Source organism: Garra rufa, chromosome 24 (genome assembly GCF_049309525.1).
Source record: "Garra rufa chromosome 24, GarRuf1.0, whole genome shotgun sequence".
Lineage (NCBI taxonomy): Eukaryota > Metazoa > Chordata > Actinopteri > Cypriniformes > Cyprinidae > Garra > Garra rufa.
This window is the reverse complement of record NC_133384.1, coordinates 18228390-18253579: the sequence shown is the minus strand read 5'-3', so window position 1 is coordinate 18253579 and position 25190 is coordinate 18228390. Positions and strand designations below refer to the sequence as shown.

At 46.6% G+C, this 25190-nt stretch overlaps 1 protein-coding gene across 1 annotated transcript in view; it reads left to right on the top strand.

Moving 5' to 3' along the window:
- Window positions 1-25190, top strand: part of cntnap2a (contactin associated protein 2a) — a 598272-nt gene that overhangs the window by 338272 nt on the left and 234810 nt on the right. The window contains exon 9 of the mRNA XM_073831069.1: window positions 6498-6647. Within this exon, the coding sequence (XP_073687170.1) occupies window positions 6498-6647 (150 nt within the window). The remainder of the gene's footprint in view (window positions 1-6497; window positions 6648-25190) is intronic.

The window sequence follows — 25190 nt, the reverse complement described above, 5'->3', positions numbered from 1 at the left end:
CTAGGTTGATCTGTCAGAGTTCAAGGGACCCATATTGTGTTAATTAATCCGTGACGGTGGGTAACGACCGCAGGGTCTCTTACGAGGACATGGCCTTTCACACTGATGTAGTGTAATTAGGTAAGTTGCAAAAAGGCTGGACATTGTGATGCTGTGAAGATGTACATCAAGACTGTTCCCCACGATTCACCTTTATGACCTAATTAGAGTGTATTATGGGTGCACTGAGGGAACTATCTTGTTCAGTATTTTTGTTTTGTTTTCCGAGTACCTAAACATCCTGAAAACAAGATGCATTTGCTTGAGATGCGAATTGAAACAAGTCTTGTTTTCTGGGAATTAGTTCACACTGACATTAAAAAAAATCCATTAATTACTCACCCTCATGTTGTTCCAAACCTATAAGACCTTTGTTCATCTACGGAACACAAATTCAGATATTTTTGATGAAATTCAAAAGCTTTCTGATCCTCCATGGAGAGAAACACAATGTTCAAGGCCTAGAAAGGTAGGAAGAACATCATTAAAATTGTCCATGTGACATCAATGGTTCAGCCATAAATCTATGAGAATACTCTTTGTGCACAAGGAAAACAAAAATAACGACTTAATTTAACAATTTCTTCTCTTCCGTGTCAGTCTCCATTGTGCATCCACAATAGTACCACGACCCAACCGAAAGAGTTACGGCTTTGTAACAAGATAAGGGTGAGTAATTAATGACAGAGTTTTCATTTCTACTATATCGTTATCGTTTTTACTATCAAATTTAAATTTAGAGTTTAGAATTGTTTTCCATTCAGTTTATTTCATAATTTTCTTTACTTGGTCTTAAAAAGGTCTTAAATTTAACTTATTGACTTCTTTTTTGTGATAGTTGATCATGAGTCCCTTGTTTACCCTGAACAGTAAAATTGCTCACTGTTCTTCTGAAAAATCCTTGAAGACCCACAAATTCTTTGGTTTTCCAGCATCTTTACATAATTGAACCCTTTCCAACAATGACTGTATGATTTTGAGATTCATTTTTTGACACTATGACAACTGAGGGACACAACTAGTACAAAAGGTTCAAATACTCACTGATGCTCCAGAAGGAAAAATGATGCATTAAGAGCCAGGGGTGTAAACTTTTGAACAGAATGAAAATGTGTGCATTTTTCTATTTTTACCAAAATACCATACTTTTTTCATTTAGCACTGCCCTTCAGAATCTACAGAAGATAGTTACATGTTCCCCAGAAGACAGAATAAGTTCAATTTACCCTGATCTTCAAATTCTAAAAGTTTTCACCTCCAGGCTCTTAATGCATCGTTATTTCTTCTGGAGCACCAGTGACTGTTTGAACATTTTTCTAATAGTTGCATGTAAGTCTCTCAGTTGTCTTCAGTGTAAAAAGATGGTTCTTAAAATCATACAGTCATTGTTGAAAAGGGTTTAAATACGCAAAAGATGCTGGAAAACCAAAGAATTTGTGGGACCTTTTATTTTGCTGAAGAACAGCAGGCAGTTTAACTGTTCATAAGAAACAAGGACAACTATCACAAAACAAAAAAGAAAAAAACAGCTGTGGATCATCCAGTTAACAATACAGTATTAGGAATCAAGTGTATGTAAACTATTGAACAGGGTCATTTTTATAAATTCAACTATTATTTTCTCTTGTGGACTATATGTAAACATATTTTATGTGAAATATTCAGGTTAGTACTAAAAAAAATTGCATGTATTTTGTATGACCCCTCTTTTTTTGGTAAAATAATTAATGTTTTGGAGATTCATATTCATGTTTTATCCGTTATAAAAGTTTGACATCATTTTGTAGCACAACCAATAAAACTTCTGTGTTTTGAGATAAGTAACAAAGAAGCTGATAAAATGAAATTGTTTAATTAATTTTGGCAACCAATGGGCAAAACTCAAGATGCGTATCGTGTAAAATAAATATATTTTTAATTTTTTTATATTTCTTTCATACAAGAGCCTGTGATAGTTTTAATTACTGCATAACAACGCTGACAGCATAAAGGCTTCTCTCATTATATATATTTTGATATATTCATATGCTAATTTGCTTCTGTCCAAATTGTGTACCAAAACAGTGCAAGAGAAAAGTGCTTTTATTTACTGAAGCTGACCTCATTTGACTTGTTTTAAGTCAGATTTTCTGTAAATTAGTCTGCTACTTCAATTAGCTAAATTTATTATAAATAAATGTATTTATTTCGGATTTGTCACTTACCAGACTTATGAGTTGGTGAGTCTCTTGATTGATTCAGAAGAACCGGTTTAAATCGGTTTTTTTTTTTATGAATCAGACTGTATGGTTTATGCTGTGTATTTGCTTTTTTATGAATATCAGTATATCATTTAAACCAAAGTTTATACTTCTTTTAGTTGGCCAGTGCTAGTTAGTTATTGGTGCATGAGATGTATTTGACCAGCATGTCGGTAACCAATCTGTTTTGCTAGTTATATAACTAAGCTTAAAAAGGCTGTATTTTTTCTTTCTTTTTTTTCAGGGCATCCCGATATAATCAGATGCAACTCGCACTTTAATCTCATCAGCTTTGTACACCTAACTCTCAGACGTTATTGACACTCGTTTGATGTGGTGTTGTCATATCAGGGCACTTAACATAATTTATCTTGTACACAAAAGCCATCTGTTTGTCCAACTGTCCCACAGAGCGGCTCGTGACAGTCATGTGTGCTACACCTTTCCCTTCATACACCTACGCAAGCACAAAATGTACAGAGTTTGAGAGAAACTGATGGATGGCATACTAGTAAATGGCAGAAAGCGCTGTCCTTTCATATCACCGGCAACTTCTGAGAGAAAAATTTATCAGAGGTAATGGCGTGTAAGGTACTCTGGCCTTGTTCGTGCCAAGTGGACTGTGCCTGAGAGTGAGAGCGGTCAGGAAGGAGAGAACAGTTGTTCAGTGTTTTGTGGTGTGTGACAGATAGAGGTAAACTGGCCACTGGGGACCTACAATGAGTTAATGTCTTTCCACCAGTGCATGATTAATGATGGAAAGGAATTCATTGCTCTAAGCTAACATCAACCTGGTTATTATGTTCTGATGACTTTTGCCCTTCACGATGGCATCAGAGTAAATAACAACTCTCTGATTTATCAATCAGAGCTGTCAAATCAGCAGCTGCTGTGGGTTTGTTAACCCGGACCCCCGTCGTCCCGAATCCACCCTCGGTGGAGACTTTTAGACTTGTCGTTTTATTATCATCAGCCTATTGCAGATTGCATTTGAATTGATTCACTGGTTTGAAGCGCTCTAATTGGATTGCGTTTCGCAAATCATTTGCAATCCACATTTCCAGTCCTGATCTGAAATGATGTTTCGCGAATCATTAATCAGATTTGGACTTTGGAGTGTGGATCGCAAATCATTTGATTCAGTTAGGGACTTGTACCATGTATCGCAAATTATATGATTCAGATCAGACTTCGGTGTGGGTTAGCAAATCACTTGATTCAGATCGGGACTTCAAATCGCGCATCGCGAATCATTTGATCAGAACTTCAGAGCGGTTCGTGAATCATTTAACGAATTGAATGATTCACGTTCCACGTTTCGAGTCCTGATCTGAAATGGTTCGCTAATCATTATTCAGATCAGGACTTTGGAGCGTGGATCGTGAATCATTTGATTGAGATCGGGACTTCGGTGTGGGTTTGTGAATCATTTGATTGAGATCGGGACTTTGAACTGCTTATCACAAATCATTTGATTCAGATCAGACTTCGGTGCGGGTTCGCAAATCACTTGATTCAGAATGGGACTTCAAATTGTGCATCATGAATCATTTGACTGGAACTTAGGAGTGGGTTTGTGAATCATTTTGTGAAATGAATTTGTGATCAGCGCTCCAAAATCTGGATCTGAATAATGATTTGTGACTTCAAATTGTGTATCGCGAATCATTTGATCGTTACTTCGGAGCGGGTTTGTAAATCATTTTGTGATCCGCATTTCAAGTCCTGATTTGAAATGATAATTGCAAATCATTATTCAGATCCGGACATTGGAACGTGGATCATGAATCATTTGATTCAGATCAGACTTTGGTGCGGGTTCGCAAATAATTAGATTCAGATCGGGACTTCGGACCGCGTATAGCGAATCATTTGATTTTGATTGGGACTTCAGACTGTGTATCTGTCATGATTCAGACAGGAACACACGAACAACGATGATGTAAAACGAAAGGTATTTAATAAATCCAATGGGAAACTCAGGAAACACAGGGTTGTAACACCCGACAAGCAACAAAGCAAAGACACAAATTTATAAAGACACAATGATTGGGATACACAGGTGTGGGAAATTAAGCAGGAACCAAAACACACAGAGCAGAGGGGGAGATGGGAGAAACCAAACTAAATAGTCCAGGGGTGTGACATTACATCCCCCTCCCGGAAGACGCGTCCTCGCGCCGACACATAGAAAAACTGACCAAAGTTCTAGGAGGGGGTTTTGGTGGAGGACGGCCTCCCGGGAGGAGGGCAAAATACAGAGTCCAGGGGTGTGACAGAACAGTCCATGGAGGTGATGATGGAGGGAGGAGCCAAGGAGGTGACAGGAGGGGGCTGGAGCAGGAGGAGCCAGGTGGGACCCAGAACACAGCCATGATGGAATGCCACGTTGGAGCCGATGGAGGGAGGAGCCATGGTGGAGGGAAGGCTGACGTCTCCATGGGGCCGACCAACGGAGGCGGAGCAGGTGGTTGTAGAGCCCGAGGCAGAGACGGAAAGCCGATGGTCATGGGCGACACCGAGGATCCGGAGGGCCAAGGTGGAACCCAAGGCTCTGGCGACCAAGGCAAAGACGGAGATCCGGAGGTCCGCGGCGGAGCCGGAGCGACAGAGGGCCGAGGCTGTGCCTGCGGGAGGGAGGAGATCCACAGAGCTGGAGGGACGGAGCGACGAGGCGCAGCCGGAGGAGTAGAGTCCATAGGCAAAGGTGGGGCAATGACTGACCAGTGCGGAGTCGGAGGGACGATGGAGCCCGGTGGAGCTAGTGGACCGACAGGTGACGGTGGAGACGAGGGAGCTGAGAGACGGGGTGAAGCCGCAGGGTCGGAGGGCCGGGGCGGAGTCCAGGACTCTGAGGCTGCAGGTGGAGATGAGGGATCCTCCAGCCGAGACGCCGATGGAAGCTGGCTGACCTGCGGCGAGCCCACTGCACAGCTGGTGGGCTGAGGGTGAGCAAGGGGACAGACAGAAGACAGCGGGGATTCTGGAAGGCTGGACGGAACCAGCGGAGATTCAGGACGGCTGGACGGAACCAGCGGAGATTCAGGCTTTGACAGAAAAGGGAGGGAGGGTGGGTGGGAAATCCAGGCAGGCAGGTATTTCCGTGAAGCAGTCTATTAATTCCCCAAAGTCTTGCTCAAGCTCAACCCCAGTAGTGGTGCAGTGGGCAGGGCTCTCTACCGCCCCTTCTTGCTCCACGCAGCACTCCACCGTTGCAGAAGTAATGGCCGGCTCTCGCACCTGGTCGGAAGTTATGAGCCCATCGGCACCGTCTACGGTGGGCTCAGGCTCGTAACCCGCAAGTCGGGGTGGTTGGCTGGGTTCTGGGTCTGGAGTGGTCCACTCCACAAACGCAGCGAAATCCGCTCGAAGGCCGTCCTCGGACGATGGCGCTCTGCATGACGTGTTGATACTTGCTTCATAGAACGCACAGAGCGCGTCGTCAGGATAGCTGGTGGTATGAGCTACGAGCTGGAACATCAACGTGTAGACCTCAAGCGGTAATTCCCCCTGCTTCAGCTGAAGAAGGATGAATTCCGGACGGAGAAGGTGATCCATGGGGAAAAACACAACGGAAACAAAAAGACTGGAGAAAGCTAAACGAGAAATAAAAACGGGGTATAACGCAAAAAAAAAAACTGTATTGGTCGGTCTTTCTGTCACGATTCAGACAGGAACACACGAACAACGACGATGTAAAACGAAAGGTATTTAATAAATCCAATGGGAAACTCAGGAATCACAGGGTGGGAACATCAAAGACTGACAAGCAACAAAGCAAAGACACAAACTTATAAAGACACAATGATTTGGATACACAGGTGTGGGAAATTAAGCAGGAACCAAAACACACAAAGCAGCGGGGGAGATGGGAGAAACCAAGCTAAATAGACCAGGGTGACAGTATCGTGAATCATTTGAAAAAAAAAAAATGTTTTTATTAAACAGTAGAAAACATCAAGCCATTAGGGGAGTACAGTTATAAAAACAAAACAGAGAAAGTATGCATAAATACATTTTATTTTTGCTGTTTTGTTTTATTGATATATTTTAATTTATCTATTTATTTATTTTTTAAATTTAAAAGAGATCTCTGTTTGAAATCCTTAAAAATAAAAAAGTACTGCTTAAAGTCCCTGAAAGTCCTGGAATTTCATTTTACAATATCTGTACAAACCCTGCATATGTTGAACAGTAGTTTCCCATCTTTTCTTATAGGTTCTGGTCTGAATGATGGAGAATGGCATGATGTTCGTTTCCTGACCAAAGAGAATTTTGCCATGCTGACCATTGATGGGGATGAAGCATCAGCTGTGAGAACCACCTCGCCTGTCCAGATCACAACAGGAAGCACGTACCACTTTGGAGGCAAGTTCAGAAATGTACAGAGCCCAAAACCCCAAAAGCCCAAAAAAAATCCCAAAGTATCACGAGAATAGATCCTCAGATCTTCTCGCTTTCCCTGGTGTATTGGCCACTGACTTACAAAGGCCTTTGAATTTGTTTCTGCTGGGAGACTCGCACTAGAAAGGATTTGGGAACTTTCTTCACTATGCATGCATAAAGACACCCCTTTAAAGAAATCAGGATGGGCATTAATGCTGATATGCTTTTATGTTTTATCTCGTTTAATTGGAAAAACGAAAGAAAATTAACAAAGGGATGGTCTGCTTAAAAGAAAAAATAATTGGCTGCCCAGATTAGTGTGGACGTCCTCCATTGTCTTTTAACTCTCATGAGGACCAGAGTGTCAAGGCAAAATGTCAGTACAGTTTTGATGTAAAAATGAATAAAACATTTATCACAGATATTACTTATTTAAAATTCACTTAAAACCATAACGACGTCTTCTAGGAAAAACACTGGGCCTCACAATGCGACTAAAAGATAAAAGTCAAATGTGAGTCTAAGCCTGATGGGAAAGCCTTCAAAAAGTTCTCTGGGCTTATCAATGCAGTCCTGAGTTGGAAGTCAAAAGAAGATAGTGAGAAAATCAAGACAGATCAAGATATTTTAAAGATTAGTTCACTCCTGAATTAAAATTTCCTGATAATTAACTAACCCCTATGTCATCCAAGATGTTAATGTCTTTCTTTCTTCATTTGAAGAGAAATTAAGGTTTTTGAAGAAAACGTTCCAGGAGTTTTCTCCATATAGTGGACTTCAAAGGGGATCAATGTGTTGAAGATCCAAAGTGCAGTTTCCATTGATGTATAGTTTGTTAGGATAGGACAATATTTGACCGAGATACTACTATTTAAAAATCTGGAATCTAAGGGTGCAATAAAAAATCAAAATATTGAGAAAATTGCCTTTAAAATTGTCCAAATTAAGCTCTTAGCAATGCATATTTTAAATTTTACAATTAAGTTTTAATATATTTACGGTAGTAAATTAGCAAAATATTTTCATGGAACATGATCTTTACTTAATATTCAAATGATTTTTGGCATAAAAGAAAAATTTAACGATAACTTTGACCCATGCAATGTATTTTTGGGTCACATTTGTGGTTAAAAAGTATATCGATTTTTTATTTTTTTTTTCAGTTAAGGAAATGCCTGACTGTTTCACTGCATAAGACCCTTATTCCTCTGCTGGGATCATGTAGAGCCCTTTGAAGCTGCAATTTGGACTTTCAACACATTGATCCCCATTGAAGTCCACTATATGGAATAAAACCCTGAAATGTTTTCTTCAAAAACCATTGACATTAACATCTTGGATGACATCTAGGAGTGAATAAAGCTGAATTTTCAGCAGCTGTCCCTCCATTTTCCCAACAAATCCAAGAAGAATCAAAAACTTCAGAAAGCGATCAGCTGTCATGATTTTCTTCAGTCCAAAGATGTCAGCTTGATGTACTTAGATCAGGAGATCTAAAAAGAGCTAAAAACATGTCAGGAGTAATTTTGCCTTCATCAAATTGTCTGAAGGGACAAACAGAACTTGTAAGAGTTGTCATCTTCTTCTTCTGATGAAGCAAGAAAGCACTGTGACCTTCCGCCCTCGTCTTTTGCCATTAGATTTTTTAAGATTTTGATCCAAAGTTGCATGTGCCACCACACACACATTGATTTCCCCCACTCTGATAGAAACGAGCCCACCCCGGTGCCCTCTTCAGCCAGCCATCTGTCCGATCGGACCATTGGCAGAAAGTCAGAGATAAGAGCATGTTCAGAGGCCCAGAGAGGCAAGTATGCAAAGGAAGACCGGCAGCTGAGATAGACAGCAGTGTCTGGCGCTATCAACCTGCCTGTCTTTTGAGGCTGAGGGATAGCATGGATGATAGCTTTATCAGACTCGCACATCTTCAAAAACAGCTAAATGAGGTAGGAACTCTAGTCCCTTCGCTCTGGGTCTGGCACGGCCAGGCAGCGCATTTACACATGACAGCCTCTAAAATGAGATCAAAAGCTTCACTTCTCTGCTGTTGGTTCACCTGCACACTAACTATAATTATCAATCATGCTTTTCCATCCGTCACTGTTATTTTCTAGAGAGATCTGTCTGCACTGTCTGATTTGTTTACTGCTGATTCAAGCATTTTTTGAGCATAGGAAGACCTCCAAATGGCAGAATATAAATATGCCAAAGAATGTTAACAGTGGGAATGACTGTAAAACACTGATTGAAACATATAAGAGGAATCAGTGTAACAAACAGCGCATTTAATATATCATTCTCAGGATAAAACTGTCAAATCTGAACTGTCAATCAAGACCAGGGTTTTAAATCCTTTTTGAAGTCAAAAATTAAATGAATAATTTACATTTGAAGCCAAATTAAATGTTATATATACAGGTCAAAAGTTTACATACACCTTAAAGAATCTGCTGAATGTTAATTATTTTACCATACTAAGAGGGATCATACAAAATGCATGTTGTTTTTTATTTAGTACTGACCTGAATAAGATATTTCACATAAAAGACATTTACATATAGTCCACAAAAATAAATAATAGTTGAATTTATAAAAAGGTTTGCATACACTTGATTCTTAATACTGTGTTGTTGCCTGAATGATCCACAGGCTTTTTTTTATATAGATGTTTATGTATTCATTGTTTGTCTTAAACTATTAACCTGCCTGCTGTTCTTCAGAAAAATTTGTGGGACCTGAAGGATTTTTCTGAAGAACAGCGGGCAGTTTAACTGTTCAGGAGAAACGTCTCAGGTTACGTATGTAACCCTAGTTCCCTGAGGGAACGAGACGCCGCGTCAGGAACGCTATGGGGAACGCCATTGGCGGGCAGCACTCTGAATCATTGTCTAACAACCAATAGAATGACGGGAGTGACGTCACAGGCGCGGTGACGTCAGCGACCAGGAAGTATAAAGCACGTGCGTTTGAAGCCGGCGACAGCTCTTTTAGGAATGAAGCGAGCGCCGCAGGGTGCGGGAATTTTGGTCCGAGACACGGCGTCTCGTTCCCTCAGGGAAATAGGGTTACATACGTAACCTGAGACGTTCCCTTCCGGGAACTCGAGCCGCGTCAGAAACGCTATGGGGAACGAGACTGTCAACGCCCCCATAATTTCCAAGCCCTGCCCAGTGTCTGCTAGGACCAGGGTGGAAGAAAGTTGTGTCTGGTGGTTCTTGCCAGAGCACAGGAAGCGAGTAGGATGAGCCTTTGTCTAGTATACCACGGACAAGAGGGCAAAGTGATCCTCGGCCCTCGGGCACACGAGGAAGGTAGTAGACCTCTGTCTGGTCGCCAGCCAGAGCCAGAGGTACTCCTCGGCCCTCAGGCTCACGAGGAGTCTTAGTCCTTTGTCTGGGAAATGCCAGAACAAGAGGGATTGAAATAACCATTGTCTCGTGTTCCACGGACAAGATGGTGTAAATGGTCCTCGGCCCTTGGGCACACGAGGACAGGGTACTCGACCTCAAGAGTGCTCCTCAGCCTTCAGGCCCATGAGGAGAAGTGATAGTCCTTTGTCTGGGGTATCGCCAGAACAAGGGGGACTGAAAGACTCGGCCTGGTTACCTTGCCAGGACGCGAAAAGTATGAGCCTTTGTCTAGAATTCCACGGACAAGAGGGCAATATGATCCTCGGCCCTCGGGCACACGAGGAAGAATGAATACCTTTGCCTGGTAGCCAGCCAACGCAGGAGGTACTCCTCGGCCCTCGGGCGCACGAGGAGTCTTAGTCTTTTGTCTAGGAGGAGCCAGAACAAGAGGGACTGAAATGATTCGGTCTGGTGACCTTGCCAGGACGCGAGAGGTATAAGCCTTTGTCTAGTGTTCCACGGACAAGAGGGCAATGTAATCCTCGGCCCTCAGGCGCACGAGGAAGACAGTGATAGGCCTCTGCCTGGTAGCCAGCCAGCGCAAGATGTACTCCTCGGCCCTTAGGCACACGAGGAGTCTTAGTCCTTTGTCTGGGAAAAAACAGAACAAGAAGGACTGAAAGGACTCGGCCTGGTACTTTTGCCAGGACGCGAGAGGTATGAGCCTTTGTCTGGTATTCCATGGACAAAAAGGCAGTGTGATCCTCGGCCCTCAGGCACACGAGGATGCAGTTCTCTACCGCTGCTTGCCATGAGGCCAATTGCAGGGGGAGAAATACTCCTCGGCCCTTAGGCACGCGAGGAGGAACATGGCGAAAAGGACTTCTCTTCTTTGTCTAAAAAGAATGCGCCTTGAGGATTCTCCTCCTGGCTATGGAGGGGGCTGAATCTCTTCGGGCTTAGCTTCCTTGCTAAGGCGAGAGAACGAAGGAGCCAGGAGTGGCTCTGAGGTCGAGTTCATAAAATCTGACGAATGTCAGAGGCGAGGACCAACCCGCAGCATTGCAGATGTCCTGAATAGGGACACCTGCCGTCAGAGCTTTAGAGGCTGACAAGCCTCGAGTAGAGTGAGCCTTGACTCCCAACGGGGATGGGAGACCAGAGGACTCGTAAGCTGTAGAAATGGCATCTATGATCCATCTACTGATTGTAGGCTTTGAAGCCGGGCACCCTCTTTTTGGAGGGCCGAAACAAACAAAAAGTTGCTCTGATCTACGCCACATGGCAGCTCTGTGGACATATGCATCTAGTGCTCTAACTGGACACATGCAGTTATACTTCCTATGGTCGGACTCCAAGAATGGAGGAGGATAGAACGCCTGAAGCGTAACCGGCTGTGGTGCTAGGGACGGGACCTTGGGAACGTACCCAACTCTCGGGTAGAGAAAAGCTTTGGCCATCCCTGGGGCAAAGTCAATATGTGAAGGGGCCACCGAAAGGGCCTGTAGGTCCCCAACTCTCTTCAGAGAGGTAAGAGCTAGCAGCAGCGCTGTCTTTATAGTAAGCATACGATCTGAAATCTCCTCTATGGGCTCAAATGGAGGCTTGCATAGAGCTTCTAGCACCACGGCCAGGTCCCATGTAGGAACCCTCGGTTTCACTCGAGGCCTCAACCTGAGTGCACCGCGGAGGAAACGAATGACCAGGGGGTCTCTGCCCACTGAGAGGCCACCGTGAGGAGCGTGGTAGGCAGATATAGCCGCCACGTACACCTTCAGGGTGGAATGAGCTAGCCCCGCGGAAAGGCGAGTTTGTAGGAACTCCAGTACTGTACCTATCGGGCAGTTACTGGGTCTAAGCGGTGTTCGCAACACCATCTAACAAACAGGTTCCACTTAAGGCCATAAAGTTTCCTCGTAGAGGGAGCTCTGGATTGAAGAAGGGTCTCAACAATCTCAGTTGAGAGACCAGCTTCTATGAGTTGCGCCCCCTCAGGGGCCATACCCATAACTTCCACCTCTCTGGGTGGGGGTGGCAAATCGCGCCCCCAGCCTGAGAGAGGAGATCCTTCCTGACGGTAATCTCCCATGGAGAGCCGTCGAGGAGGGCGATCAGGTCCGAGAACCATACTCGGGCCGGCCAGTACGGGGCTACTAGCAACAGCCGCACTTGAACCCGGCGTACTCTTTCCAGAACTCCCGGGAGCAGAGCGATCGGGGGAAAGGAGTACAGACGAAGCCTCGGTCACGTCTGTACCATAGCATCCAGTCCGAGAGGAGCTGGAGGAACTAGAGACTACCAGAGGGGACATTGCGATGTCTCTCGAGTCGCGAAGAGGTCCAGCTGAGCCTGGCCAAACACTCTCCAAATCTGCTTCACTACTTGTGGGTGAAGCATCCATTCCCCGGGCCTCGGCCCCTGCCTCGACAGGACGTCTGCTCCCACATTCAGATGTCCAGGAATATGGACTGCTCTCAGGGAGAGAAGTTTTCCTTGAGACCATAGGAGGATCCAGTACGCCAACTTGTATAAGGGGCGTGAGCGGAGACCTCCTTGGTGATTTATGTAATAGACTACCGCAGTGCTGTCTGTACGGACCAGCACGTGACGGTTTCTCAGGTCTGGAAGGAAACACTTCAGGGCCTGGAATACGGCCAGCATCTCTAGGCGATTTATGTGCCAGGAGAGATGGTGATCGCTCCACAGGCCTTGGGCTGAGCGGCCACTCATGACCGCCCCCCAGCCGGTGAGGGATGCATCTGTTGCTAGCGAAACGCGGCGACAAAGAGCCCCTAATACCGGACCCTGAGAGAGGAACCAGGGTTTCTTCCACATGGCCAAGGCACGTAGGCAGCGCCGCGTGACCTTGCGGAACGGGTTTCCCCTCGGGGAGAACCCCCTGGTTTTGAGCCACCACTGCAGTGGTCTCATGTGCAGCAGACAAAAAGGTATCTAGCTTGACCGCATTTACTGCAGAAAGGATCGACTCGATCCGAGCAGGTGACATTCGTGACAGTCTCAACCCCAATTCTTTCATGTGAGCGAGAACAACACCTCGATGTTGAACCGGTAACTGCTCCGAGCTGGCCAGGATCAGCCAGTCATCTATGTAGTTGAGTATGCGGATGCCCTGGAGTCGCAGAGGAGCCAGAGCAGCATCCACACACTTTGTAAAAGTTCTGGGTGAGAGAGCTAGGCCGAAAGGAAGCACTATGTATTGGTAAGCTTTGCCCCTGAAAGCGAACCTGAGAAACTTCCTGTGTTGGGGAAGGATGGAGACGTGAAAGTATGCGTCTTTTAGATCTATCGTGACAAACCAGTCCTCGGACCTGATTTGTGACACGACATGTTTGATAGTTAACATTCTGAACTTCAGTTTCCTGACTGAGCGGTTCAATTGCCTGAGATCTAAAATGGGCCGAAGCCCTCCATCCTTCTTGGGAATAATGAAGTACCGGCTGTAGAACCTGGACTCTCTGTCTTGTGGAGGGACCACCTCGATGGCCTCCTTCCTCAGAAGAGTTTCTACTTCCTGTTCTATTACCAGACCCTGCTCGGGGCTCACCAGAGTCGGGAATACCCCGCTGAAAGGCGGCGGCTTGGCGCCGAACTAAATGCTGTAACCTTTCTCTACAGTGCGCAGGACCCACATAGAAACATTTGGCAGTAGTTTCCACGCTGCCAGAAATTCTACTAAGGGAACCAGCCTCTCTGGATTTATTTGAGGAGCTAACTCGGAGACCTGTAACAGCGTACTGGCAGGATGCTCCTGAACTAGCTTCTCTGAAGACCCCTGTGCGGGTGGCGAACTCTCCAGGTCCGCTACGTTTCCGGGCGGAACAGCTAGAGAATGATGTTCGCGGGAGATTGCCGTGCCCTGTAACACTGGCAGGGTTAGCTGACAGATCTCCTGAGGGCCCCGAGGGGGCTTGGTGACCTTAAACTGTGGTGCAACGCAAACCCCCTCGACAGGGGCTGCCCTCATCGGCCCTGATGCACAACCGTCAGGGCCGTTTAGCCGAGGACCTCTTAGATTGGAGGACGACCCTCAGGTCAGGCCTCTTCTTCGAGGCCCCCGGCTTAGAGCAGTGCTGACCCCGCCCTCTAGGCTTCGCCGGAGGGGCACGTACGGCACATATCAGAGATGTTATCTTCCTCGCCCTCGCTAAACTCCTTCAGCAGGTCGGCTTGGTAAGCTTGGAGAATTGCCATCGTGTGGAGGCAAGAACCAGCCTGACCTGCTGCCGTGTACACCTTGCCCATCAAGCTAGATGTTAGCTTTAGCGGCTTGGTGGGCAAGGACGGAGCCTTCAAAGACGATGCCGAGCCGGGTGACAGATATCCAGCGAGCGTCTGCTCTACCCGTGGCATCGTCTTATATCTGTACTCCTCCGCACCCCCCACATTTCCATAGTTTTCGGCGGGGTTGAAGAGGCGGTAGGAGTACGGCTTCTCCCACGATCTAGAAAGTTCTTTGTGTAGATCGGGGAAGAAGGGAAGGCTCCGTTTAGGGGGTGCTGACTTTGTCCGCAGGAAGCGTTCATCTAGTCTGCTTCGCTGCGGTTCGTGGTTTTGTTCAGGGGGCCAAGAGATGTTGAGCTTGGCGACCGCACTAGTCAGCACCTCCATGATCTCCTCATAGTGAGGCGAACGGGGGGGGCGGTTGGGATTCTCCAGGGCTCTCCACATCAACCTCCTCGGAGGAAGATAGAAGAAGCCCTGGGACCTCCTCCCGGGGGGAAGAAACCGTAGTGCGGGCTTCCACATCCAGGAGGAGATCGCTCGAACCGCTGAGTGAGGGAGGAGATAGGGGATCACCCGTCTCCATACCCTCCAGCAGATCGAGCTGCGAAACCCACGAGTGCAGCTGCCGCTCCGCCTCGGCGGAAGCGGGGCCAGACCCGCGGGGAACGCTGGTGAAAGCCCCCTCCTCGAAGAGGGCTTTCCGGGAAAGGAGCACCCGCAGCGGAAGACACTCACACTGCGGGCAGTCAGCCTTTTCGAGGGCTGACTGTGCGTGCTCCGCTCCCAAGCAAACCACACATAGGCATTGGCAGGGAGGGACACACCGTCTATGTGGGCGCTGAACCGCCATTGAAACTTTCTTTCCCCTGGTTGTCATACTACTCAAATAAAAGGTGTGCAAACTGGCACGAAAAAACAGCAGTATGAAACTAGACAGACAGACACAGAGCACTCTCGCTGAATAACAAAAGCTTTCGCCGGCTTCAAACGCACGTGCTTTATACTTCCTGGTCGCTGACGTCACCGTGCCTGTGACGTCACTCCCGTCATTCTATTGGTTGTTAGACAATGATTCAGAGTGCTGCCCGCCAATGGCGTTCCCCATAGCGTTCCTGACGTGGCTCGAGTTCAACATCTATCACTAAAAAAAAAAAACTGTAGATCATTCAGGTAACAGCACAGTATGTAGAATCAAGTGTATGCAACTTTTGAAACTTTTTGTCATTTTTATAAACTAAGATAAACTAAACTACATTTTATTTAATCTTCCTTTTTTTGTTATATTCCATTATGTTCTGAAGCAGAGCAGTTAATGCGTTTTGCTTTTGCATGCTTTTTTAGTAGATTGCACAAGTAAACAAACAGAATCTGTGCTATCCATTAGTATGTGCATATGGTCTGCACTAATAATAAGCAATATGTTTTATTAAACAAAGGATTTAATTATTAAACTGACCTCTCTGTGGCTCAAATGGGCTTTGCCTTAAATGATTTGTATAGCAAATTAAGTTTTGGCAGCTTTGTTGGCTCTCACAAAAGTCTTTCTGCTCCCTAGCCAGTTCATGAATGGTTATTATACAGTTTATTCTTTATTTAGTTTATTATTCTAAAATAAGGTCATTTTTCAGTTTGAAGACACTTTTATACCTAAGCATTAAATGAGCAAATTACAGTACAGTTTTACTGCAGTGACTGAAACTGTTTATCTTGCTCTTGGGCACTGTGATTAGTTTAAAGGCTCCAATTTACTCACAGGAAAGTTCTTTTATTTCTTTGATTGGGGTAAAACAAAGTTTGAAATACTTAAGTATACTCTTAGATAACATCCAGTCACCATCCACAAAGCTGAGAGTAGCATTTAGAATCGGTTAATATGTGCTGCACGATTTCCTCTCAATAATTAAATAAACACACAATAAAAAATTACAGCAGTGAGAAAACAACTTTTAAGCCCAAAACAAACTTATTTACCCCATCTGGCTACCTGATCTCATGACAAAAACATACCTGTGGGAACTTTTACGCAGGACACCAAGTACGTACCAATAAGTCCATATCACTGCAGTTTCCAACTGAAATGAACACTACAGGCGGTAATACTGCCCTCCAAAGACAAAGCGCAGTAACTACACATTTGGTCAAAATTTAATTAAAGGAGAAGTCCGGTGTGATATTGACCTAAAGTGTATTGAATCATGATACCGAGTGTGAACGTACCTTGCATATCTCATCTCGGTTTGTGTCCTGCAGTCTAAAATCTGGGGTCAGTTAGCCGACGCTAACAACAGGTTGTCAATGAGAGTGAATAGGGCATCGGAGTAGCCATGTAAATAAATCACTGTTTTATGCCATTTACGAGGCACAAAGTAGCTCCACACTTCATTGGTAGACTTCCAAGGGCCCTGGAAGGAACTTATCACCGGACTTCTCCTTTAAGGCTTAAAATGGACTTTATTGTGACAACTGTTTTGTCTTGTGGCAAATTCTCCTGGTTCAGTTTTGTCCCGTTTCAGAGAAACGAGAGTGTCAACATGTTTGACTGGCTGGTGTAAAAACTTAATAGGCATTTTTCTCAGTTTCAGTGTTGGCGTAGTTACTGCACTTTGCCTTTGGAGGGCAGAATACAGCGAGCACTTGTAATCGTTTTATACACAGTTATGATTACAGCTCCTTATGTTTCGCTTTTTAGATGTAACAATCTTGCTCGGTAGCTCGGCCGGCACGAAATTGGACTTAGTATGTGGAATCCTTGGGTACAAATCCCATGAAAAACATGACTCACGATGAAAGAGCTGAAAGATGAGAGATCAAAATACAAGCTAAAATGGCATTCTTGCGATTGCGTTTTTGCATCACATTCGCTTTTGTTGATAATATCAGGTAGGTTTAGGTGTAGTGCAGATGGTACGTTATTTTAAAACATCACAAAGCATTAGTTATAACGCCACTCAACGGACATTTCAAGTCAGAACTGTGGTGACACATACAAAACCAACATCACAAAAAACAAACACTCTTTAAGCGCCACTCAGTGATAATTTCACATTGAATATGTCACGAAACGTACATGCTGGTACATATTTTGTGTCTTGCGAAAAAGTTCCCACAGGTAAAATCTAATCACCCTCAGGCCATCCAAGTTGTAGATAAGTTTGTTTCTTGATGGAACAGAAATTTTGCATAGCATCACTTGTTCACCAATAAATCCTCTGCAGTCAGAATGAGAGTTCAAACAGCTGATAAAAACATTGCAATAATCCACAAGTAATCCACATGACCCCAGTCCATTAGTTAACATCTTGTGAAGTGAAAAGCCCACCCTGAACTTTCTTGTTCGTCCTTCTCCCGGATGTCCGTCCTCTGTCAAAACCTCCTCCAGCACAAACTTCCTGATTCCATCTCACGTCCATCTCCTATGGGCAGTCCGGAGGCATTTGGACAACTCAGACATGCATCGTTCCGTCAATTTCATCCACCGGCCAGGAGACCGTGTCTGGTTGTCCACCCGGGACTTCCGCCTCGGCTGCCCAGTAAGAAGCTACTACCCTCCGTCCATCCATTTCCTCTTTTCCACGGCGCGAGGTCGTGCCTTCAGGGAGGGGGGAGTAATGTCACGCCCCGTTGGACTGTCTGTGTTGATTTTGCTCATTGTCACACCCCTTTGGACTGTTCATGTTGGTTTCTCCCTCTTAATCCCATATTTGGTTGTTCCTGTCTTTATTGGTTATCACCCACACCTGTCGATGTCTGATTACCCTGTCTATATTAGTTGATCTCTGTTCATTGTTTCTTTGTCCAATCACAAGGTTACATTGATGTGTGTTCACCTGCCCTATTGTCTGGATTTACCTGTTTTGATTTATTAAAAGACCTGTCGTTGCATTCTCGTCTTTGTGCGCTTCCTTCTCACATCTGTTACAAAAACATTCATGAAAACAGTCCAAAACAGTTCTAAACCAATATATTAATGGACTTTGATGTGAGAAGACAACAGCGAATGCATTTTTTTATTACTGGAGAAAGCATTGTTATGGATTATGGACTGAAGCAACAGTTTAAAGTTAAAAACATCTTGATGGATTTGTTTCTTACAAAATTGCAGCTTTTCACTTCACAGGATGTGAACTGATGAACTGGCGCTATTACTTGTGGATTATTCTGATAATTTTATCATTGGTTTAGACTCTCATTCTGATGGCACCCATTCACTGCAGTGCAGTTGGTAAGCAAATAATGTAATCCTAAATTTCTCTGGATCTGCTCTGATGATCTTGGATGGCCTGTGGGTGAATACATTTTAAGCTAATTTTCATGTAAGTGAACTATTCCTGTAACCACAACTCCCCACTAGATTTCTTGTTTATCCAGTGAAACCACCAGCATGAACACTAGTAATTGAGGCTGCTTATGCATGGAAGCTAATTGTAGAGCATGGAACTGGGCACATTAAATTTAATGTGGTAAAATCATCAAAGGCTTGGCTCTGATCAGACTGTGCTAGCGATGGCAGGGTCAGCTACAAAAAAAATATGCAGGACTACATTGGGTTACCAGAGGCTGCTCATACTGTACATTGTCATTCACCTCACTCAGGCACATGTTGGCAGACTGCAAAAGCATAACAGTCTCTCTTATTTCTATGCATGGAATGATGCTTGTTTATCTGGCTGATTGTATGACTGAGTGTTGGCTTCTCAGATGTCAGCTTAGTACAAAGACTATGAAGGCTTCTCAGCTTAAATCCGTATAAATGTATACATTAAATCTGCGAACTGGCTTTATCTCTGTTTGGGTAACAGTTTAAATAGATCAAAAGGGGTTGTAGGATATTCTTCATACAGCTGGTAATGCCATCTATGCTGTTGTTTGGCATCCCATCCGATGTAGGTAATATTTTATCACTGCTTTCTCGAACAGAATACTAGTTTACCTTGAAATAAATAGATAAATACAATAAAATGTATTTTGCACTGTGCAGATTGGAAAGTGGAACACTCTGAGCCTCCACTGGTGGGTTATTACTGTTATCAGCCTTGAGATAATGACTCTAAAGAGCAAAGACAGTCATGTGTGTTTGAGCAAGATAAGCCTCGGGTAACAGTTCGACACCTGATTCAGATCCTCATTACAGGGATAGACAGACTGGCCTTATGCATATTGTGTTTCCAGAACTCCTGGCATTTCCCTGCGTGCCTGAGGTTGGACATGATGTTGAAAAAAGAGGGGAAAAACAGTGTTTGTTTTAGACAAGTATTGAGAAAGCTTTGATTTGTGTGCTCAGGCCCAAATTTAATACATGAGATAACATAATCTGTGGGGTTCATGTTTTTTATTTATTTATTTATTTTTGACGATTTTTGTGATACTGATGAAATATCCACTGAGTGGCGTTAAAACGTGTTCAATATGTGACCGTGACATGTTTTCATGTATGTACAGGCACGTATTGCTTTAAGGTACTGTGGCGGTTCAGAATTCAATGTCCAGTGAGTTTCGCTTAAGGTTAAAGGATTAGTTTACTTCCAGAATAAAAATGTACTGATAATTTACTCACCCGTATGTCATTTAAGATGTTCATGTCTTTCTTTCTTCAGCTGAAAAGAAATTGAGGTTTTTGAGGAAACAATCCAGGATTTTTCTCCATATAGTGGACTTCAATGGGGATCAGCGGGTTGAAGGTCCAAATTGCAGTTTCAATGCAGCTTCAGAAGGGCTCTATGATTAAAACTTGAAAAGTGTAGCTACTTGTGGGTGTGATTACATTAGAAATAATAAGTTTAGACAGGAAAAACTGGAGCTCACATTAGTATCATACGGATTACTTTATGAGATAGTTTTCTATACATATAATTCTCATGTCTGTGAGGCAGGTATTCCCTGAGATTCAGGTTGTTTTATTTACGTGTCTGTGAAGAGAGGTGACAGAGCAAATCGGTGGAGCGCCAAGTGCACCCTGTTCATTTTCTTTATTTTACAAAAGCTCACATTGTTATTATGACTATATACAAATAAAAGTAGACTTTGCAGTTTCAAACAATACCTTATTCTTATCTGTACGACCAAAACTGACATGAAAATTAGTATTTTAAATTCTTTTCACGATCATCTTCAACCCCAGAGGGTTAACAGTGTTGCCACAGGATGTTTGTCTTGCCTACAGGTGGATGCAACCTCAATAATGTGATATTTAGCCCCTGGAAGGTGTCTCTCGCATTGTCCCACAGCAGCATTAAACTAGTTTAGATTAGTGTAAAATTATTAATTTGACATATTTAATATTGGGGGCATTCAAGTTATTTGACATATTTGAACACAATAGTTACCTTTCAGTTAGCTCTGAGATGCACATCCATGAATTTGCAAATTGCGTAATCACGTTGGAAAGGTTACGCATGGTTAGGTCTTCATCTGTGTACTTCGGTTCGTAAAGTTGAGTAGGGCGAAAAACGTCTCGGGTTACGTATGTAACCTTAGTTCCCTGAGGGAACGAGACGCCGCGTCAGGAACGCTATGGGGAAACGCCATTGGCGGGCCGCACTCTGAACTGTGTATAACAACCAATGAAATGACGGGGGTGACGTCACAGGCGCGGTGACGTCACCGACCAGGAAGTATAAAGCACGTGCGTTTGAAGCCGGCGGCAGCTCTTTAGGAATGAAGCGAGCGCCGCAGGGTGCGGGAATTATGGTCCGAGACGCGGCGTCTCGTTCCCTCAGGGAACTAAGGTTACATACGTAACCCGAGACGTTCCCTTCCGGGAACTCGAGCCGCGTCAGGAACGCTATGGGGAACGAGACTACCAACGCCCCCATAATTACCGAGCCCTGCGAGTGTCTGCTCAACCAGGGTGGAAAAAGAGAGAGCCCTTGTCTAGCATTACGCGGACAAGAAGGCCCTGTAGTCCTCGGCCCTCGGGCACACGAGGAATGGTAGTCTTCCTCTGTCTGGTCGCCAGCCAGAACGAGAGGTACTCCACGGCCCTCAGGCACACGCAGAGTCTTAGTCCTTTGTCTGGGAGTTAGCCAGAACAAGAGGGACCGAATGACCACTGTCTAGCACTCGGCGGACAGATGGTGTGGGAAGTCCTCGGTCCGCAGACCCACGAGGACGGTGAGCTCGACCTCAAGGCTCCTCGGCCCTCGGGCACACGAGGAGAGGGTGATCCTTTGTCTGGGGGTTCAGCCAGAACAAGAGGGATCCAAGGCTCGGCCTGGAGCTCCGCCAGGACGCGAGGGAATAAGCCATTGTCTAGCATTACGCGGACAAGAGGGCACTGCAATCCCCGGCCCTCGGGCTCACGGGGAAGACAGTAGGTGCCTCTGCCTGGTAGCCAGCCAGTGCATGAGGCACTCCTCGGCCTTCTGTGAAGGCAGACGAGGAGTCTTAGTCCTTGGTCTGGGGAAAGCCAGAAACCAGAGGGACCGGAGTACACTCGGTCTGATAGCATCCTGCGTCAGAACACGAGGAGAATTAAGCCATTGTCTAGCATTCCGCGGACAAGAGGGCTGTACAGTTCTCGGCCCTCGGGCACACGAGAACCGTGACCTCTGCCTGGTTCGCCAGCCAGTGCGAGAGGCACCCCTCGGCCCTCGGGCTCACGAGGGGTCTTAGTCCTTTGTCTGGGGGTTCTGCCAGGACAAGAGGGACTGAAAGGGCTTTTGTCTAGCTTTCACGGACAAAAGGGGTAAAGTTTTGCAGATCTCTTATGAGTGGCGAAACGACTTCTCTTCTTTCCGCAGAAAGAATGCGCCTTGAGAAGTCTCCTCCTGGCTAGGGAGGTGGCTGCCCCTCTAGGCCTAGCGCACTAGGCCGAGAGTACAGCCGAGCCTGGAGCGGCTCTGAGGTCGAGCTCGTAATACCTAACGAATGTTAGGGGCGTGGACCAACCCGCAGCATTGCAGATGTCTTGTATTGGGACACCTGCCGTCAGAGCTCTCGAGGCACTCATGCCCCGAGTAGAGTGAGCCTTGAGTCCCAACGGTGAGGGGAGATCAGAGGACTCGTAAGCAGTAGTTATGGCATCGATGATCCATCTACTAATAGTGGGTTTTGAAGCTGGGCTCCCCCTCTTAGGGGGGCCGTAACAGACAAACAGTTGCTCTGTTTTACGCCACGTGGCAGCTCTGTGGACGTATGCGTCTAAAGCTCTGACTGGGCACATGCAGTTTAACTTCCTGTGACCTGGCTCCACGTATGGAGGAGGATAGAACGCCTGCAGCGTTACTGGCTGCGGTGCTAGGGAGGGGACCTTCGGGACGTACCCGACCCTGGGATATAGAAAGGCCTTGGCCATCCCTGGGGCAAACTCTAAATGAGATGGGGCCACTGAAAGGGCCTGCAGATCGCCTACTCTCTTGAGGGAGGTGAGTGCTAACAGGAGCGCCATCTTAACTGTGAGGGCGCGATCCGTAGACTCCTCTAAGGGCTCGAATGGAGGCTTGCAGAGAGCTTCTAGCACCACAGCGAGGTCCCACGTGGGGACCCTGGGTGTCACTCGAGGCCTCAGCCTGAGCGCACCGCGGAGGAACCGTATGACCAAGGGCTCTCTACCTACTGAGAGGCCACCTAAAGGGGCGTGGTAGGCACTTATGGCCGCCACGTATACCTTTAGAGTGGAGTGAGCTAGCCCTGCGGATAGGCGAGACTGTAGGAACTCCAGAACTGTACCGACCGGGCAGTTGACTGGGTCCAGGTGGCGCTCGCGGCACCATCTCGCGAATAAGTTCCACTTAAGGCCATACAGTTTCCTCGTAGAGGGAGCTCTGGATTGGAGAAGGGTCTCAACAACCTCGGTTGAGAGACCCGCTCCTATGAGTTGTGCCCCCTCAGGGGCCACACCCATAACCTCCACCTCTCTGGGTGGGGGTGGCATATTGCGCCCCCAGCCTGAGACAGGAGGTCCCTCCTGACGGGAATCTCCCACGGAGAGCCGTCTAGGAGAGATACCAGGTCCGAGAACCATACTCGTGCCGGCCAGTACGGGGCTACTAGTAGCAGCCGCACTTGAAACCGACGGACCCGTTCCAGAACTCCCGGGAGCAGAGCGATCGGGGGAAAGGCGTACAGACGCAGCCTCGGCCACGTCTGTGCCATGGCATCCAGCCCCAGTGGAGCTGGATGAACTAGAGAGTACCAGAGGGGACAGTGCGATGTCTCCTGAGTCGCAAACAGGTCCACCTGAGCCTGGCCAAACACTCTCCAGATCTGCTTCACCACCTCTGGGTGAAGCATCCATTCCCCGGGCCTCGGCCCCTGCCTTGACAGGACGTCTGCTCCCACATTCAGATGTCCAGGAATATGGACTGCTCTCAGGGAGAGGAATTTCTCTTGAGACCAAAGGAGTATCCGGTACGCCAGCTTGTACAAGGGGCGTGAGCGGAGTCCTCCTTGGTGGTTTATGTAGTAAACCACCGCAGTGCTGTCTGTACGGACCAGCACGTGTTTGTTTCTTAGGTCTGTGAGAAACCTCTTTAGGGTCAGGGATACTGCCAGCATCTCTAAGCGGTTTATGTGCCACGAGAGATGGTGGGCGCTCCATAGGCCTTGGGCTGAGCGGCCACGCATGACCGCCCCCCAACCGGTAAGGGAAGCGTCGGTCGCTAGCGTGATGCGGCGACCAGGCACTCCCAGAACCGGTCCCTGAGAGAGGAACCAGGGTTTCCTCCACATGGCCAAGGCACGTAGGCAACGCCGCGTGACCTTGATCTTGCGGAGTGGGTTTCCCCTCGGGGAGAACCCCCTGGTCCTGAGCCACCACTGCAGTGGTCTCATGTGCAGCAGTCCAAAAGGTATCACGTTGGAAGCGGCTGCCATAAGACCTAACAGTACTTGAAACTGTTTGACAGTGAGTGACTGGCCTAGCTTTACTGCATTCACTGCGGTCAGTATGGAATCGACTCGTGCAGGAGACATGCGTGCCTGCATGGAGATCGAATCCCACACTACGCCTAAGTAAGTGGTCCTCTGTAGTGGAGAAAGCACACTCTTCTTGGCGTTGAGTCTCAACCCTAACTCTTTCATGTGAGCGAGAACAGCACCTCGATGCTGAACCGCTAACTGTTAGTTGAGTATGCGGATGCCCTGGAGTCACAGTGGAGCCAGCGCAGCATCCACACACTTCGTGAAAGTGCGAGGTGAGAGAGCTAGGCCGAAAGGAAGCACTCTGTCTTGGTAAGCCTTGCCCCTGAAAGCGAACCTGAGATACTTCCTGTGCTAAAGAACCAGAAAGTTCACTAAGGGTACCAGCCTCTCGAGACTGGTGTCTGGATTTACTTGAGGAACTAACTCGGAGTCCTGAAACAGCGAACTGGCAGGAAGCGCCGGAATTAGCTCCTCGGAAAACCCCCGCGGGGGTTGCGAACTCTCCAGGGCCGCTACGTTTCCGGGCGGACCAGCTAGAGGATGCTCGCGGGAGATAGCCGCGCCCTGTAACACTGGCAGGGTTAGCTGACTCATCTCCTGAGGGCCACGAAGGGGTCTGAAACCCGCACCTGGAGGTACGGTGCAAACCCCCTCGAGAGGGGCTGCCCTCAACGGCCCTGAACCACAACCGTCAGGGCCGCTTAGCCGAGGACTTCCTTGACTGGAGGACGACCCTCAGGTCAGGCCTCTTCGTCTTGGAAGCCCCCGACTTAGAGCGTTGCTTTCCGGGTCCCCTAGGCTGGGCCGGGGGAGCACGGGCGGCAACGCTCTGTTTTTGTGCCTCTCTATGGGAGCTCGTACACGGCTGAGGCTGCTTCTTAGATGGTGCAGCAGCCTCAGAGGAGAACACGCGGCGAGGAAGGAAAGTTCTGAACGCCGCCGCCTGCTTGCGGGCCTCCTGGTGCCTGGCCACAACGGTATCAACCGAAGCACCAAAGAGGCCAGATGGTTGCAGGGGGGCGTCCAGAAGCGTGACCCTGTCCTTCTCTTTTACGTCGGACAGGGTCAG